This window comes from Equus caballus, chromosome 9 (genome assembly GCF_041296265.1).
Source record: "Equus caballus isolate H_3958 breed thoroughbred chromosome 9, TB-T2T, whole genome shotgun sequence".
NCBI lineage: Eukaryota > Metazoa > Chordata > Mammalia > Perissodactyla > Equidae > Equus > Equus caballus.
Window position 1 is genome coordinate 66,595,521 of NC_091692.1, and position 18,292 is coordinate 66,613,812.

General features: G+C 38.0%; 1 protein-coding gene and 1 long non-coding RNA gene across 20 annotated transcripts in view; one reads left to right on the forward strand and one right to left on the reverse strand.

Moving 5' to 3' along the window:
- OXR1 (oxidation resistance 1) overlaps positions 1-18,292 on the forward strand; it is a 451,197-nt gene that overhangs the window by 358,032 nt on the left and 74,873 nt on the right. For 2 of the 19 annotated variants that reach the window (XM_070221689.1, XM_070221694.1), the window contains exons 1-2: positions 13,550-13,723; positions 16,143-16,210. The exons of 9 other annotated variants lie outside the window; for them this stretch is intronic. Coding sequence is in view for 4 of the 10 variants with exons in the window: in XM_070221677.1 (XP_070077778.1) it covers positions 11,845-12,043 (199 nt within the window). In the remaining 6 variants the exon portion in view is untranslated. Of the gene's footprint in view, positions 1-11,464; positions 12,044-12,151; positions 12,524-13,538; positions 13,724-16,142; positions 16,211-18,292 lie in introns of those variants that run through there. 8 more of the 19 variants (XM_070221687.1, XM_070221692.1, XM_070221677.1 and 5 more) reach the window with 5 other exon arrangements.
- On the reverse strand, positions 781-5,329 carry LOC111772247 (uncharacterized). The gene is made up of 3 exons (XR_011421342.1): positions 5,192-5,329; positions 2,466-2,636; positions 781-970 (listed from the first exon to the last, which is right to left on the reverse strand). It is a non-coding gene; the product is annotated as an uncharacterized lncRNA (long non-coding RNA).

Here is an 18,292-nt window from a genome sequence, read left to right on the forward strand (position 1 = left end):
TTTCAAACTTTTTCTAATATAGTTCTACAAAAAAAATATAAAACATACAAATGGCATTTTATGAGCATACATGTGTTTTACACATTCAAATTCATAATATTTTCTGATTATAAAGACATATATTGAGAGAATTAGGCTGATATGACTGAAAATAAAAATTTTTTTTTAAAGATTTTACTTTTTTCCTTTTTCTCCCCAAAGCCCCCCAGTACATAGTTGTATATTCTTTGTTGTGGGTCCCTCTAGTTGTGGCATGTGGGACGCCACCTCAGCGTGGCTTGACGAGCAGTGCCATGTCCGCGCCCAGGATTCGAACCAACGAAACACCGGGCCGTCTGCAGCAGAACGCATGAACTCAACCACTCGGCCACGGGGCCAGCCCCCTGAAACCAAAATTTTAAAGTGCAAGTGATGGATGATTGATGGATTCTTTTTAGCATCAGCACCTCAGCATTCTACTCATTGTGTTTTGGTTATTTGTTTGTTTGCTTGCTTTTGGTTGGGTAATGTCAAGAAAAATCCTTATTCACATACATAGTTTAAATGATAAAAAGATTAATAGTCTCACAATCTCAGAATACTCATCAGAATATAGAAATGCCAAGAGAGGCCTGAAAAACAAAATGCACTAACTTGAAAACATAAATCTGGTTCTTTAGTACATTAATTTGGCATATGTGATAAAAATAAATATAAATTAAGCATTTGCAAAACCCTTGTATCAATCAAGGTTGGCTTAGCTTATGCTATGGTGCCAAATGAACCTCAAACCTCGGTGGCTTGCTATAATAATTGTTTATTTCTTGCTCATATTACATGTCCAACTGAGGTTGAAATTGGGGGGAGGGGCTCTGATCCACATAGTTTCTTCAAAGATCCAGGTTGTTGGAGATGGTTCCACCATCTCGTAGCTGCACCATCTGGAGCAGGTAGTGAATGTCCTTGGTTGCTGAGGCAGGGGCAGAGGCATCTGGGGTGCAAAACATTGGCTGTTTTACACAGAAGCTGTTCTTTACACAGGTGAGTGTAAAACACATACATCACTTCTGCTCAGTGTTTGTCAAAACTAGTCTCGTGGCCCTGTTTCAGAAGTTAATGTGTGATTTACATGAACTACAGATGCAAAAACACTTGGAAGAACTATAAAGGAGCAGAGCTCAAACACAGCTCATAACTGAAAAATACAGGTTTCTAAGCCCCACTCTACAACCCTGGAATCAGGATCTCTGGGATATAGTTGGGGAATTTGCATTTTTAAAAATGTTCCACAGCTGATTCTCATTATCAACAGGAAGCTACTGCTGTGAACAAGGAGTGTTTTTAAAGTAGAGGAAAGGCAACAATTAGATCTGTGGATTTAAGATTACACTGGCTGCAGTGCTGCAGGTGGATTAAAGAGGGGAGAAACTAAATGCTGGGGTATTTCATGTCACACAACATATAGGGTTTACTGAGCAAACAGAAATGCATGTGCTTATATATCATGCAGTGTGTTAGCAGGACCAGCTCAATCTGAGAGCCCAACAGTGTTGTTGTAAATTTCTCTGTATATTTTAAGAATCTCCTCCCCACTCCTTCCTTCCTTGACTCCCAGGATACCAGTAGGTTAGGCACAAAGTGGTTGCCAACCAGTCCTTGTTCACTTCATTCAATAAATGTTTTGCATGCCACTGCTGCTGTTGGTGTTGGCTGGTAGAGCCAGTTCAGCACTCACAGGAGTCCCTGGATAAGGAGTGGGGAGTGAGGTAGGTGGGTGCGGCCTGTTTCTCTCTTGAGAGGTAGCTGGAAGTGGTCATTCCTTCATGCCTGTTAGTGCAGCAAAGAATCTGGTTATATTGCTGTGTCTACTGCCTCCTGTGAAGACTGAGAGTTGAGTAGATCTGCAGTGGGAGAAAATGACCAGTACGTGATTCTTTTGAAAATTAAACTTATCTGGTCAGTGCTGGATCATTTAAGGATTGACCAAGGTTTGGGTTTCTCTCCTTTATGCTGCCTGGACTTTGGCTGATTCACCTGGCATTATTAGCATTTCTTTAAAATGGTGTTTGGGATGAGGAGGTGGGGAGTTAGGGAACCCCCATACACTTTGGAAAGAGGAACAGGTTCTCTTCCTTTCTTTCTTTTTTTTTTTTTTTTAAGATTGGCACTTGGGCTAACAACTGTTGCCAATCTTCCTTTTTGTTTTTAAAGATTGGCACCTGGGCTAACAACTGTTGCCAATCTTTTTTTTTTTTTTCTGCTTTATCTCCCCAACTCCCCCCCCCACCCCGTACACAGTTGTATATCTTAGTTGCACGTCTTTCTAGTTGTGGGATGTGGGACGCCGCCTCAACGTGGCCTGACGAGCGATGCCATGTCCCCACCCAGGATCCGAACCCTGGGCCGCCTCAGCGGAGCACGTGAACTTAACCACTCGGTCATGAAGCCAGCCCCTCTTCCTTTCAAATATTATGCTCAGCACTTACCAGTTTGCTGCTCATGTACCATGGCTAAAATAAATGGAATATTGATAGAATTTGGCATTACTGCCCAGCACTTTCTTTAGGAGAGATAGATGGACTGGTAGGCAGGTTCTCTTTTCATTGCCATGCTTCATTTGTCTTCTATTGATAGATCCCAGGGTTCAATCTCCTACCCTACAAACAGGAGGAAAAAAAAAAAAACAGAAACAAAACTACTTAATTACCAGCTATACATTGAAGCTGGAAACTGACATTTTGGCATAAAAGTAATAACTAGCAACAGGCTTAGGTTTCTCCCAAATTATTTTGTTCTTTGTTTTCCTTTTTGCATTTATATTTTTCTAATAGCTTTTTTAAAAATACAGAGCAGAGATAGGGAAATTATTTCTAATACATTCTAGGCTAAAACCTCTCCAAAACTATAACAAAATATAACTTTAAAATATTTGCTATTAATACCTAAGGTTAATATATTAAAATAAAGCATTTAATATACTATACATCCAAATGTTTCACTTATCAGCTTTTTTTAGATTAAGAACATGAACACAATTAAGAAGTTGCAGCAACATGTAACCCTAATTTAGAATTAAGAGAGAAGTGGAACAAGAGTGGAGAGGAAGAGTCAAGAAAGATAAAGAGACAGAGGGTAGACTACTTCATGGCTATGCATGCAGTCCCATCTATAGAAACACACACTCTACTATAACCCCACACAGAGTACAGGCAGAGAAAGAAACCTGCCATAGAAAGAGAATATGCATGTTTGTCTTCATGGCATAATACTCCTCTTTGGGGATTTTGATTGGCTATTGACCCTAAAGACTTTTAAAGCCTTGTTAAGTTTTTACAACTTCAGTCATAAATGTTAATATCTCTTGGCACTTGTTCAATGAGCTAAGTGAAACTGACCCAAAGTCAGAAGTTTCCACATTCCAGGTACAGAGTATTTAGGCCTGTAATTATATAATTGTAATAATATTCTTTGATAGGATATAAAAGTAATCCTGAAAAAATTCTATAGTAAGTTGATGTGAGTTATTATGATCTAAGTTTCAATTATAATTCTCAGTGATGGTATTCCTGGATCTTTGCGTGTCTTGATTACTTATATATGTTATTTCTGACAAGTGTGGTAGTTGACACTTTTTAGACAGTTTTCAAATTAAGAAAAGTTACTTGCTTTTAGTAGGGTTTGAAATGGTTATATCCAGGGTTGGCAACTACTAGAGGGTAATTTGTTTTAATGAATATTAAGCTCTTTCCCATTCTATTGAAAGGCCATATTAAATCTTTATCATATACTCTTTAGAGCTTTGATCCTGGTTGTATCCAAACAACAACCTATACTCTTCCTCTCTGTGGTAATTTTGAAACAAGTGAGAGTCCCATATGAAAAACAGTTTGAATGTTAGCGTAACCCTTTTAGTGGAGAAAGAAGCACTAAGGCTTTGAATAAAGAAAGGGTTATTGTCAAAGGTTAATCTGGCTATCTACCAAGTTAGGCTTTAGGTTTACTAACAGCCAGATGTACTAAGCAAATAATAGATTCATTCCTTTGTTTCTTAACACTAATAAAACGTCTTTGCTTAGTGTCAGTCCACTTATTGATTCTATCAGTGATTCTGCTTATCACATCAGAAATTTGAGTGTTGACATTTCTATCCCATAAGATAGTTGCCAGCTAGATATCACATGATTACCATGAAGTGACAAACTTGTCCTTGACAAATGAAGGCAAGATAAAGATTTTCCCAAACAAACAAAAGCTGAGGGAGTTAATCACCACTAGACCTGCCTTATAAAAACTGCTAAAAGGAGTTCTTCAAGCTGAAATGAAAGGATGCTAATTAGTAACATAGAAACATATGAAAATATAAGAGACACTGGTAAAGGTAACTATATAGTCAAATTCACAATACTCTAATACTGTAGTATGGTGGTGTGATTAACTGTAGTAAAAAGTTTAAAGGACAAATATTAAAAATAACTATGGTTACAATAATTTAGTAATGGATACACAATATAAAAAGAGGTAAATTGTGATATCAAAAATATAAAATGAGGGGAGTAATAAAAGAGTAGAGACTATGCTATTGAAATTAAGTTATCAGCTTAAAGTAGACCATGTTTTATTTAAAATTCATGGTAATCACAAAGCAAAAACCCACAGTCCATGCTCAAAAGATAAAAAGAAGGGAATCAAAGTATACCACTATGGTAAATAATCAGTTTACAAAGGAAGATAGCAAGAGACGGAGAAAGGAAAAGGGAACTACATAACAGCCAGAAAACAATAAGATGGCATTAATAAGTCCTTACTTATCAAGTCCTTACCCACTACTTTAAGTGTAAATAGATTAAATTCTCCAATCAAAAGGCATAGAGTGGCTGAATGGATAAAAAGTAACAAGACTCAATTATATGCTGCCCACAAGAGACTCACTTCAGCTTAATGAACACACATAAGCAAAAAGTGAAAGGATGGAAAAGGATATTCCATGCAAATGGAAACCAAAAGAGAGCAAGAGTCTGCTACACTTATAGCAGACAAAATAGACTTTAAATCAAAAACTATAACAAGAGACAAAGAAGATCATTATAAAATGATAAAGGTATCAATTCATCAAGAAAATATAACAATCATAAATATAGATGGACCAAACATTGGAGCACATACATATATTAAGAAAATAGTAACATCTGAAAGGAGAAATAGACAACAATACATTAAAAGCAGGGGACTTCAGTACCCCACTTTCAACATTGGAGGGATCAGCCAGATAGAAAATCCATTAGGAAACACTGGTTTTGAACTATACTTTAGACCAACTGGACCTAACAGACATATACAGAACATTCCATCTAAAAGCTGCAGAATACACATTCTTCTCAAGCACACATGGAACATTCTACAGGATAGAGCATATGTTAGGTCACAAAACAAGTCTCAGGAAATTTAAAAAGGCTGAAATTATACAAAGTATCTTTCCATACCACAATGATAGGAAACTAGAAATCAATAACAGGAAGAAAACAGGAAAATTCACAAATATGTGGAAATTAACACACTCTTGAACCAATGGGTCAAAGAAGAAATCAAAAGAGAAGTCAAAAAGTTTCTTGAAACAAATGAAAATAGAAACACAGTATACCAAAACTTATTGGATACAGCAAAATCAGTACTAAGAGGGAACTTTATTTACAGTGATAAACTCGTACATTAGGAAAAAGAAAGAGCTCCAATAAACAACCTAACTTTATACCTCAAGGAACTAGAAAAACAACAAACTTAGCCCAAAGTTAGCATAAGGAAGGAATTAAAGATGACAGCAGATAAATGAACTAAAGACCAGGAAAACAATAAAAAAGATCAATGAAACTAAGAGTTAGTTTTTTGAAAAGATAAACAAATTTGACAAACCTTTAGCTGGACTAAGGAAAAAGGAGAGATGACTCCAAGAAATAAAATCAGAAATCAAAGAGGAGACATTACAACTGATGACACACAAATATAAAAGTTCATAAGAGACAACTATGAACAATTATATGCCAACAAATTGGATAACCTAGGCAAAGTGTATAAATTCCTAGAAACATACAACCTACTAAAACTGAATCATGAAGAAATAGAAAATATGAACAGACAAATAATGAGTAAGGAGATTGATCAGTAATCAGAAACATTCCAAAAAAAGAAAAGCCCCAGCCCAGATGGTTTTATTGGTGAATTCTACCAAACATTTAAAGATTTAACACCAATCCTTCTCAAACTCTTTCAAAAAATTGAAGAGGAGGAAACACTCCTAAACTCATTTTATGAGGCCAACGTTACCTTAATATCAAAGCCAGATAAGAACTCTACATGAAAAGATAACTGCAAAACAATACCTCTGATGAATATAGATGTAAAAATTCTTCACAAAATATTAGCAAACCAAATTCCACAGCACATTAAAAGGATCATACACAATGATCAAGTGGGATTTATCACTGGGATGCAAGAATGGTTCGATGTATGCAAATTAATAAGTGTTATACACCACATGAACAGAATGAAAGGTAAAAATCATATGATCATCTCAATAGATGCAGAAAAAGCATTTGACAAAATTCAGTATACTTCCGTGACAGAAACTCCCAATAAATTGGGTATAGAAGAAATGTACCTCAACAAAATAAAGGCCACATATATGTCGAGCCTGCAGCTAACATCACACTCAACAGGGGAAGGGTGAAAACTTTTCCTCTAAGTTCAGGAAGAAGACAAGGATGCCCACTGTCATCACCACTCCTATTCAACATAGTACTGGAAGTTCTAGCCAAAGCATTTAGGCAAGACAAAGAAATAAAAGGCATCCAAATCTGAAAGCAAGAAGTAAAATTGTCTCTGTTTGCACATGATATGATCTTATACATAGAAAATCATAAGGCTCCATGAAAGTACTGTTAGAACTAATATATGAATTTCGTAAAGTTGCAGGATACAAATCAACATAGAAAGTCAGTTACATTCATATATGTTAGCAATGAACTATCTGAAAAAGAAATAGAGAAAACAATCTCATATACAGTAGCATCAAAAACAATAAAATGCTTATGAACAAATTTAACCAAAGAGGTGAAAGATCTCTACTCTATAAACTACAAGATCTTGATGAAAGAAATCAAAGAAGACACAAAAAAAATCGAAAGGTATCCTGTGTTCATGGATTGAAAGAATTAATCTTGTTAAAATGTACATAGTACTCAAAGCATTCTGTATATTCAATGCAATCCTCACCAAAATTCCAATGGCATTTTTCATAGAAATAGAAGAAACAATCCTAAAATTCATGTAGAACTTCAAAAGACCCCAAATAGTCAAAGCAATCCTGAGAAAGAAGAATAAAGCTGGACACATCACATTTCTTGATTCCAAACTATATTATAAAGTTACAGTAATCAAAACATTATAGTACTGGCATAAAAACAGACACATAGACCAATGGAACAGACTCCAGAACCCAGAAATAAACCATGCATGTATCATCAACTAATATTTGACAAGGGAGCCAAGAATATTAAATGGAGAGAGGACAGTCTCTTTAATAAATAGTGCTGGGAAAACCAGATATGCACATGCAAAAGAATGGACCCCTATCTTACAACATACACAAAAATTAACTCATAACAGATTAAACACTTGAAACTGTAAAACTCCTAGAAGAAAACAGGGAAAAATCTCCTTGATATGGGTCTTGGCAATGAGTTTTTGGATATGACACCAAAAGCACAAGCAACAAAAGCAAAAATAAATCAGTGGAACTACAATAAACTAAAAGCTTTTGCATAGCAAAAGAAACAATCAACAAAATGAAAAGTCAACCTAAGGAATGGAAGAAAATATCTTCAAACCTTTTATCTGATAAGGGGTTAATATCCAAAATTTAAGGAACTTATAAAACCCAATAGCCAAAAACCAAACAATCCAATTAAAAATGGGCAGAGGACCTGAATAGACATTTTTCCAAAGAAGACATACAAATGACCAAGAGGTTCATGAAAAGATGCTCAACATTACAAATCATCAGGGAAATGCAAATCAAATCACAAAGAGATATCACCTCACCTGTTAGAATGGCTATCATCAAAAAACAAGAGATCATAACTGTTGTTAAGGATCTGGACAAAAGGGAACCCTACGCACTGTTGGTGGGAATATAAATTGGTACAGCCACTGTGGAAAACAGTACAGAGGTCCCTCACAAAATTAAAAATAGACCTACCGCATGATCCAGTGATCCCACTTCTGTCTATATATCTGAAGGAAATGAAATCACTATCTCAAAGAGATATCTGCACCTGCATGTTCACTGCAGCATTACTCACAATAGCCAAGAAATGGAAACAACCTAAATGTCCAGCATTCGATGAATGGATAAAGAAGACGTGGTATAAATATCAATGGAATATTATTCAGCCATAAAAAGAAGGAAATCCTGCCATTTGCAACAACATGGATGGAACTTGAGGGCATTATGCTACGTGAAATAAGTCAGACAAAAAAAGATAAATACTGCCTGATCTCACTTACATACGGAATCTAAAAAAACTGAACTCATAGAAACAGAGAGTAGAATAGTGGTTGTTAAGGCCTAGGGGTTGGAGAAAATGATGAGATGTTGTTCAAATCGTACAAACTTACAATTGTTTAAATACAATTGTATTTACAGGTGGAAAATAAATATTGTAATTTTTTACAATTGTAAAATCAATAAATTCTGGGGATCTAATGTATACCATGGTGACTATAGTTAGCAACACTGCATTATATACTTGAAAGTTGATAAGATGGTAAATCTTAAATGTTCTCAGCACACACACACAAAATGATTATGTGAATTGATGGAAGTGTTAACTGACCTTACTGCGGTAATCATTTCACAATATATACTTGTATCAAATCATCATGTTGTATATGTTAAACACACTATGTTTTATATATATATAAAGAACCAGCAATTCCACTCCTAGGTATATACCAAAGGAAATTAAAACATGTCCACAAAAATATTTGTACATGGATGTTCATCACATTATTCATAGCAGCCAAAACATAGGAACAATCCAAATGTCCATCAACTGATGAATGGATTAAATAAAATGTGACATAGCCATAAAATGGAACATTATTTGGCAATAAAAAGGAATGAAGTACTAATATATGCTACAACATGAATAAGCCTCAGAAACATTAGGCTAAATTAAACAGGCCAGATACCAAAAACCAGATATTATATGATGCCATTTATAGGAAATGCCTATAAAAGGCAAATCCATAGAGACAGAAAGTAGATTAGTGGTTGCCTATGCCTGGGGGCAGGAATGGGGAGTGCCTTCAAATCGATAGGACCCTTCTTTTTGGGGTGACAGAAATGTTCAAAAATTAGATTTTGGTGATGGTTTAACAACTATGCAAATAAACTAACAACCATGGAATTGTATGCTTAAAACAGCTGAATTACATGGTTTGTAAATCATGTCAAAAAGGTATTTTTAAAATGAGGCAAAGAGTTGCTGGAGAGGCAGGCACAGCATATAAGGAAACTTTTCTTTTAAGATGGGAGGGATTTATGTGGATGATATAGGTAGGATAAGGGGGAAGAAACTGGAGGAGAGAGAGAGCAAAATAATACAACAGAGAAGAATAATAAGGCTGGCAAGTCGTAGACAACATAAAGCAGAATAAGATTAAGAATTAATTTGGAGAAGGAGAGGCATGGACAGGAATAAGGACTTCCTTCTGAGGCAAAATGTGGAGATGAGCTTGTTGTAGATTGAAAAGAAAAAGGGAAGAAAAGTGAGAGTGTTCATATTTGATGGCCTGTGATTTTCTGGTTCAGGTAGAAGGCAAAGTAACAAGTTCGAGTGATGAATTTGGTAACTTCAGGAGAGCGGTGACATTTCGGAACTAGACAACAAATGTGAAGAATAAAAAAGAAAGCTGATTATATGAGTAAAAGGATTTTGGAGACATTAGGGCTTAGCTGAGTTTAAATCAAAAATTGTAAGGCACTTAATCATCAAGCTTATACATTTTTCTCCAGCAGCTCTGGCTTTCCATGAAATAAAAGCAGAAAAAACTGATGGGTTAACTGCCCGTAAACCTTTATTTGAACTGGTAGAGTACAGGTTCCTGCTAAAGTTGGACCTAAAAGTGCAGATTTAATCAGGTATAAAAAACGCTAATTTGATATGTTTATTACAAACTAAATGGCAAATTTCAAGATGTAATACATATCTTAGAAAAAGAATTTCAATTTAGTTAATCAGAATTAAACTTAAGTCATTGCAATTCGATTTTTAAAGTTTACTGTGCCTCTTTGAGATCTTAGAAGTGGTGCTAAGCATGGTAATGCTTCCTTATCAAATAGAGATCTCAGAAAAACCAGGACCCACTTACTGTCTTACCAAATGGGCCTGTAGGAGGTAGAGAAGGAAGTCTGGACCAGTGCTTTCCTAAGCAGCACATCTAAACACGCGGATGATTGCTGAATAGGCAGATTCCTGAGTCCTTTCTCACAAACACTGTGAATTACAATCTAGGGGTACAGCCCTAAAGTTCTATATTTTTAACCAGGTATAAAGGTGATGCTGATGTTAGAATGCTGAAATTTGCCCAAACTACTAAAAATTTAAGCTGAAAATGGTGATGGTGGGAAAAAGATCCAATGATTTAAAAAAGAGGGGAGGGGGGAAATCTTTAATAGTTTTGTAGAAAGCTTAAGTTCCTGAAAAATTTTCTGGACTTTATTATTTGGTATGATTAGCTGTTCAACTTCCTAAGTAATTCAAACTTTTCCTTCAAATACATGAATAAACTGGTAATTCCGAGAAAGAGGGTTTATTTATTTAACGCGTGGGAAGAACTAAAAGAGCTATAAACAGGTGTGAATTGAAACCAAGAGAATAACCAGATCTCACAGGACACGAAATCCGGCAGTAAATCTCTGTCAAAAGTCAGCGCGCTTTCTCGGCCTGAAGGAGCATAAGGTTGCACACTAAGCCCGTCTGTACCTTGCCTGACAGGACAGATTCATGCAATGTCAAACTCTAACATCAGCTCATAATGCCACAACGAACTTACAACGTGACTAATGCTGCTTTATTTGACGAAGAGGGTCTCATAATGCTTCCTAAGGAGTATTTTATCCTTTAGGGTTGGTTTTATTTTACCTATAACTGCATTTTTATCTTTAACCTTCCTTCCTTCCTCCCTCCCACCGCACACCCCCCCCCCGCAAAATTACAAGCTGCAAAGTTACCCCGTCCCCTAACACACACACACACATACACACACACAAACTTTTTGACACTGCCCTCCTAGTCCCCCAGACTCTGCAACTGCAGCAAAGCCTCCCTTGGGCCACTTTCAGACCCGGCTCTGCCCTTTCCCGCAGTCCCGAAAGTCCGGTCGGGTCCGGGCGGGGCGGGGTGGGGCAGGCCTGCTCCATTGGAGTGGGGCGGGGGGAGGAGCGGATGGACCGATTCTGCTTGCCTCAAAGCCGCCAGCTTTCCGATCCAGCTTCTGTTCCAGGAAGAATGTACCTACTTCACAAGCTAAGTTTTCCCTGACTTGGCGTCTGGAAGCGATCAGAAAAACTTTTCAAAACTTTGGCCAGCTTCTGTCCCCCCGACGCGTAGTTCCCGATGGTCCGCCCCGGGCAAGGCTCGGGGCGCCCCCTCCCCCTCCCCGCCTCCTGTGAGGCGCGCGGAGCCGCCGCCCCCGTTGAGGGTCTCACGGGCTGGCGGGCGGGCTGGCGGGCGCGCAGCTAGTGGCCGCCGCCGCGGTAACCGTCCGCCTGCTCGGGCTCTGCCCCACGGCCTGCCCCGCCGCAGCATGGACTACCTGACCACGTTCACGGGCAAGAGCGGGCGCCTTCTGCGGGGCACGGCCAGCCGCCTGTGGGGCTTCGGGGGTGGCGGCGAGGCCCGGCAGGTGCGCTTCGAGGATTACCTGAGGGAGCCCGCCCAGGGGGACCCCGGGTGCGGGGCCCCGCCCCACCGGCCCCCGGCGCCGTCCAGCCCGGAGGGACCCGGTGAGCCCAGCCTTCCTTCGCCTCCCGCGCGGCCGACCGGACTGAGGGCGGGGGGAGGCGGCGGTCCGGGCGCCGGGTGGGGGCGCGGTGGCAGGTGTGCCTGGGCCGGCGGCGGCGGGGGCCGGGGCGGCGGGAGGGCAGGACGCGGCCGGCTCGGGCTCTGGGCGCGGAAGCGTTGCTGCTGGCGGCGGCGCAGCCCTTCCTGCTCTGCTCTTCCTGCTTTCGGCCCCGAGATCGAGCTTTCTTGCCCCGCAAGTCTGTCAGGGGTGCGCGCCCTTCGTTTGCCCTCCCCCTGGGAGGGGACTGGTGAGCCCCTGACGCCGGTGGTTTGGGTCCTGGAATCAGTGAGGACACCGTGCCTGGCCTGTTTTGGGTTTGGCTCAATGTTTTTCTTAGATACTTGCCAACTGTTGGAGTCACTTCAGCACTTGCTTAGTACTACATGGCAAGAGAAAATGCTTCACTTACGCTGCAACCGAGGTGACTTTTGTGTCCTGAGGTGACAGGACCTAGAAACTTTTTTCTCAGTTACCATTTATCCTGACTGTTATGTTTTTATTTTTCTTTTAATCTTCATGGCTTTGTACCATTCTTTAAAAAGAGTCAGTCGTAGTGGCATGAGATTGATATCTTATGGACAAGCCTTGCTGAAGAACTATTAGCATACCGCATATCGTAACTTGTCCAGTATCTTTGGCTTTCTCTAAAGTGGCAGACCTCCCCCTAGTCTTTTATATTTTGTCTTATTTTTGTTACTTGTAATGCGTTTTGGTGTTATGAGAGTAAATTTATGAGTCTTAGAGAGTTTAGAAAATAAAGAAAAATACAGAGAATGTAAAATCTATCCATAATCTCACATCCTGCCATTCGTTTGAAAGCAGTGGAACAGTGAGGACATCTATTAAGCTGTGTGTATGTGATTTAAGCTTTGAAGAAACTTGAATATTAAAATCCAGTTTAGCACGGCTCCTTTTAATAAGTTTTCATACTTTACATAAAATATCTTGTCTTTAGAATTCCTGTTTATGGAATTAGAACATGAAAAAGGGAGATACTTTGTACTTTGAAGGACATTAACCAGATGCTCAGTCGTCTTAAGCGTGGGACCGGGGATGAGTGCTGGAACTTTCAAGTATTGTTAGAAAAAAGGATTTTTTTTTTTTAATGAGTCTTCAGTTGCCTAATTGAAAGCGGTTGATATGTGACCAGCCTCTAACAGATGGAGAATTGAGAAATATGTGGTGGAGCTTAATCAGGAAGGAATATGGTCAATATTTTAATAAATATCCCCAAACATATACATCCAACTCATTCATTCAGAAACATTTATTGAGCACACTGCCAGATCTGACACTCTCCTTCAGAGTTGCTTCAAAATACTATACAAATTCCTCTTTAATTGAAGCAACCTTATGAACCCATGGCACATTGTTTAACATTCATGGTGCCCCCAAGTCTCTGACACAAGTGAGAGAGGCTTTGTGATGTCACAGTTATGACCACAGTGAGGTGGGCAAGAACATCCTAGCGTTAACTGGCCGAAAGAATTTGTACAAGTTACTTAATCTCTTTGGGCTTATATATTCTTGTTTGTAAATGAGGTTGATTGGATGATGCCAGAGTTTCTCAATTCTAGAGCTCTTTTTTATTTGCAAGAGAACTGATGAAAATGATTGGGTGGTAAGCTAAAAGATAGCATTTGGAAGTAAAAACCTAGGTCTCTGAAGTTATACCTACAGAGTTCTGAAGGCAGTTCAAGAAAGAAGTGCCCCAGCAATAATTTGATGACCCCCTGCCATTCTTAGAAGAAGTCTAGTTTCCTAGATTGACTCCTTTGAGAGATAACATGTATATATACAAGTAAAAGATAAATGGTTATTAATTTCTAGCCAGGCTTTGCTTAAAATGAGAACTCTTTTCTTTGCAGCTGCTTACCAGATGGGTTTTGACTATAGGGTTTCTCTTTGCATTTGTGTCCTTCAGAATGAATATCTGTCAGTCTGTTTGAAGGCTTTCTTCTGCCCTTTCCGCTTGTGACTAGCCTTATTTCAGATTTTTATAACAGCTGCTTAAGTTTCCTGTTGCCTGTCACCCTTCCTTCACTTCTTTGCAATGTCCTATGTATTGTGCAGTATTTCTGTACAGACACTTCCACACATGTAGAGTGGCTGCACTCCAGGACCCCATTTGTTGTTAGTGATCTTGCCCCTCACCATTTCATGTTCAGTAATAGTGTTGATAAAATAGTTTCACCATTAACAGATCAAGGATGAACCTCATAAAATTTTGGTCAAATGTTTCTGGTCTTACTCCTTTTATAAACAAACCACTTACCAGACTGTTAGTGTTACTGATTCCTTTACTTCTCTCCAAGGTGGCTGCTTTTACTCTTACCAGCTTTTGGTGTTCGTTGAATCCAACATTATAGTCCCCTCAGGAAAACCATAATTAGGACTTAGACACATTAAGGAGCTTATCACACCGTTGCTGTAGTTAATAACATTGGAAAGGAAACACCTTATAATACAATTCGTTTTCCTGCTTAAGAGTAAATTATGATTTAATTCAGACAGTATTTTTGGGCCTTGAGTATAGCTCTTGTTTGGAAGCATGACCATAATAAGCCTATAATGTGTAGCCTTTAAAAGTATTTGCTGGGGGCCGGCCCCATGGCCGAGCGGTTAAGTTCATGTGCTCCGCTTTGGCGGCCCAGGGTTTTGCCGTTCGGATCCTGCGCACAGACGTGGCACCACTGGTCAGGAGGTGCTGAGGTGGGGTCCCACATAGCACAACCAGAAGGGCCTACAACTAGAATATACAACTACGTTCTGGGGGGACTTGGGGAGAAAAAGCAGGAAAAAAAAAAAAGGATTGACAACAGTTGTTAGCTCAAGTGCCAATCTAAAAAGAAAAAGCATTTACTAGATAATATGATAATAAATAAGTGTAAATAAATGTTTAGCAAGTTTAGAGTCTCAACTTACTGTACTATAGTTTTTATCATAAACTGACCTGTTATGTCGACTCTGTTTTCTCATTGGGTGACAGTATACTTTAAACACATCTCAGTCCTATTGAAATTTTCTTTAGTTTACTTTTAGCACTTAAAACTTATCTTTCAGGGGGAAATGGCAACAGGAATAATAGCTGCTAAGAACATTTCCTATGGGACAGGCACTAGCAAATGTTTTTATTTACTCCTAATAACAACTCTGTAAGATAGGTACCATTATTATCCCATTTTTCTGATAAAGAAACTGACCCAGACAAAGAAATAAGGGATGTAGAATCCATTTGAATGCTACCTTTATATTTATAAGAGTTATGGCCCTGTCAGATGGGGGGAAAAAAGTGAGAAGAATCAGAATTCTATCATGTATGGTGTTAAAATTAAAACAAGTTAGATTAGATAAGAGATAGGATGGATTGTCATTGAAATTTCTTTAGAATTATAAAGTTATTGAAATGACCAAAGTGAAAATGCAAAATCCAATGAAGGTGTTAGACAAGTTAGGTGTATTTTAGGTTGGAAATTGCAGATGCAAATTATTTAGAAGAGTTAGATAGTGGTTTATCTTGAAGGGAGTCTATCAGGAAAGATCAAGTGCCTCTAATTAAAAGATTTGGAGTACCAGATGTTACAGTAACTATTAAAAAAAACAACTCACAGCGTTCGTCAGTGATGGAGGAAGGTAACCCTTGATGTCCGCAGTCTTAATCTCATTTCCTAAGGTGGGAGGTAGAGGGGGAGACGAATCTCTTCTTGATAAACAACCTGAGTGTGCTCTGATGGTAACTCCAAGTTTGAGTTCATAATATTGTTTCCTTAGTCCAGAGGTTCTCAAGCATGAGGTAGATTTACCTATTTTAGAATTGCTGCTCATCTTGCAGGATAGCTGAACTGAAGCCTTTTGTATTACCTGTGTTTTAGAACAAAACTGCCTCTGAGTAGTTGAGGCTACAATAAAGCAATGATTCCCAAACTTGAGTGCCTCAGAATCACCTGAAAGTCTTCTTAAAACAAAAATATTGGACCCCTCCCTCAGAGTTTCTGATTCAGTACTTCTAGTTTGGGCCCCATAATTTGCATTTCTGATAGTTTCCCAAGAAATGCTGGTGCTGCTTGTCTGGGGACCACACTTTGAGAATCACTACTTTCCTTAGTGGGTAAGTCTTTTATCCATGGTCAGATTTGAAATAAATATAGAAATGATGAAATTGATTAAATGCTTAGCTTTGATATTTTTATATTAAGTTTAGGAATAATCAATGTATTTGATCTTTAGAATATTTGTTATACTTCAGAGAATTAGGCCCACTAGAGTACATACAAATTAGCCTTGTGAATCTAATTTAAAATGAATACTTGTGTAATTACTTTTTGACTTGTGATTTTAAGTTCAAAGGTGAAAGTATTTGGCTAAATTTAGAAACTATTGGAATGATTAAGAGAAATTAACATTCATGAAAGTTATTTAAAGTTTTAAATAAACTTTATTGTAGGGGCCAGCCTGGTTGCACAGTGATTAAGTTCGTGTGGCCCAGTGTTCACAGGTTTGGATCCCAGGCACGGACATACACACCACTCATCAAGCCATGCTGTGGTGGCATCCCACAGACAAAATAGAAGAAGATTGGCACAGATGTTAGCTCAGGGCCAATATTCCTCACACACACACACAAATCCCTTTATTGTAATGTATTTCCTAGAGTTAAGCTCTTAGAATTGTTTACTTGTTAGTGGCAATTAAAGTGTTTAAAATAGAAATTAGTAAATTTATAAATGAAGTTTAGTGTATGTTAGAGAATTTACCCAAGATTATAAATAGGATTATATAAGGATATTTAGTTTCTGTGTGAGTTGATCAACTATCAACAGCACCTTAAAAAGTGTGTTAAAATTTACCGGATTTATAACTAGAATTCACTTTATAGTTGAAGGCTTAAGGGAAAACTTGCTTTTTGTGTTTGTGCTTCAATAAATCAAACATTAATTAAAAAGTAAGGTAACTGCAAATAATTATTTCCTGTGTAAAAAGGCTCCCTTCATGGCCACCAGCAAGAGACTCTTGATTGATACATTTTGTTGAATGAATAAAGGATACTAGTATCCAAAAGGGGCATGGTTTAAGGTCAAATTCACGTATTAGAGAAAGGCCAAAAATTTGCTTTTGTTTTCTGTCAATCAGTGAAAAAAGGGAAATGTGATCAGACATTAATTACAGTGTTCCTAAAATAAAGATAAACCTGTTGCTTAGGCAGGAAGGAGAAACACAATTATTCCTGACAGTGAGAAAAAAAGAAAAAATTCTCATGGAATTGTAATATAGCTAAAAGTATCCTCCCCATCTTTATAGTAAACACAGATTCTAATTTCAAAAACCTGTTTCTTAAACACCATTCTTTAATGCAGCTTAATGGTGTAACAACAAAATTCAAGTTAGTAAAAGCAGTTCTGTGCACAGCCAAAGCAGTTAATCCAAATAGGCAGTTATCTCGTGTTATGTCTTAACTGAGGGGTAGGTGCTAGTTTATAAACTATATATTTTAGGTCATATAGTCAAGACTCTAGATTTTAAATTTATTAGAGCAGTGCTACTCAATATAATTTTCTGCAATGATGGAATTGTTCTGTATTTGTGTTATCTAGTGTGGTAGCCACTAGGCAAATGTGACTAATAGGCACTTGGAATGTGACTAGTGAGGGATTGATTTGAGGAATTTGGATTCTAGATTCTATATCTGCATTGTCCAGTATGGTAGCAACTAAGCATTAATTTAAATTAATTTGTCTAAATTAATTTAAGTGAAATTAAAAATTCAGTTTTCAGTCTCACTGCTCACATTTCAAGTACTCAAAAGCCACAAGGCTAGTGGCTACCATATTAGACAATGCAGATATAAAATATCTCTATTATCACAAAAAGTTTCATTGGACAGCATTGTTCTAGAGCAATGGATCTCATCACCACTGACTGCACATTAGAATTCCTTGGGTAGATTTTTAAAAATTCTGTTGGCAAAGCCCCACTCTAAGCATCGGATCTCTAAGATCTGACAATAATCAAAAAGTAGATCATAAATCAAAATCTTTTTTTTTTTTTTAAAGATTGGCACCTGGGCTAACAACTGTTGCCAATCTTCTTTTTTTCTTAAGGATTGAGACCTGGGCTAACAACTGTTGCTAATCTTTTTTTTTTTTTCTTCTGCTTTAATCTCCCCAACCCCCCCATACACAGTTGTATGTCT